General features: G+C 56.2%; 1 protein-coding gene across 1 annotated transcript; it reads right to left on the bottom strand.

Annotated features, from left to right (window-relative positions):
• Window positions 1–2: 2 nt before the first annotated feature.
• Window positions 3–1,028, bottom strand: ACA1_051110 (uncharacterized protein; the record flags this gene model as incomplete). The annotated part of the gene is made up of 3 exons (XM_004336885.1): window positions 3–436; window positions 503–716; window positions 780–1,028. Coding segments are annotated over 3 exons (897 nt in total), but the record flags the coding sequence as incomplete, so codon positions are not given.
• Between the last annotated feature and the right edge of the window lie 4 nt (window positions 1,029–1,032).

The following is a 1,032-nucleotide window of genomic DNA, read 5'->3' as shown; positions in this document are numbered from 1 at the left end:
TCTTCCTTGTCCTTGTGGAAGCGCTTGACCTTGTTCTGGAGCTTCTTCAGCTTCTGTTCTCGTTCGATGGACGCTTGCGTTCGGTCGTCCTTCTCCTGCAGCAGGCCGGCGATCCTCTCGTCGGTGGAGAGTACAGATTCCTGCTTCTTCTGCAAGCGTTCCTGCGCCGCTTCGTAGGCAGCCCGTTTCTCTGCGACTCCGCCCTTGCCGTGCTCCATGGCATGCAACTCCTTCTGAAGCTTCTTGATCTCAGACTCGCACTCCCGGATCTTCTCCAGCAGCTCGTTCTGTTCCTTCTTTAGCTGTTCCAGCTCGAGTTCGGCCTGTTCGATCTTTTCATCGTGCTGTTTGATCGACTTCGTGGCGTCGCCCAGCGAAGCCTTCGTGGTCACCATCTTCTCGTGGATTACTTTCATCTCGTCCTTTTGGCTCCGGCCTGTGAGTTGACAGTCCGTTAGCCGAATGGTGTGCTTGTCGAATATGGATAGAGGTGGGACAGTACCGCTGCTCTTGCTCATGGCGCTTTCGATTTGCTTAGCCTTAGCATCAGCATCAGCCTCCTTTTGAGCGGCTGCCTTAAGAGCCTCCCGCGACTGAATGACCTGCTCTCTGGCGGCTTCGATCTCTTCGATCATTCGACTGTGCTCGCATTGCTGCAGACGCGCGGCTAGAAGCTCTGCTTCGTGGGACTTGATATCCAATGCCTCCTTCAGTTTCTGTGGAAGACAAAGCGGGTGAGCTACCAACCATGTAAGCATTTGCCGGCACCACCGGCGTACCTGGTACTCCCTGGAGCTCTCCCTAGTCTTGGCGAAATCTCCATCCAGCTTCTGGAGCTTATGTTTCTCCTCGGCCAGCTGGTCCTTCATCCCGTTGAGTCGCTGAAGCTGCTCCAGAAGTGAAGCGGCCTGCGGGCGCGAACCTCCGGTGAGAGTGCCGGCGGGATCGAACACTACGCCATCGAGAGTCACCGACCGAGCATTCACCGTCTTGTTGAAGGTCACTCGCTCCGCAGCCGTAGAGTCTGTGGAG

The sequence above is a fragment of the Acanthamoeba castellanii genome (genome assembly GCF_000313135.1).
Source record: "Acanthamoeba castellanii str. Neff unplaced genomic scaffold scf7180000084592, whole genome shotgun sequence".
NCBI classification, from domain to species: Eukaryota; Discosea; order Longamoebia; family Acanthamoebidae; genus Acanthamoeba; species Acanthamoeba castellanii.
This window is presented reverse-complemented; position numbering and strand designations above follow the sequence as displayed.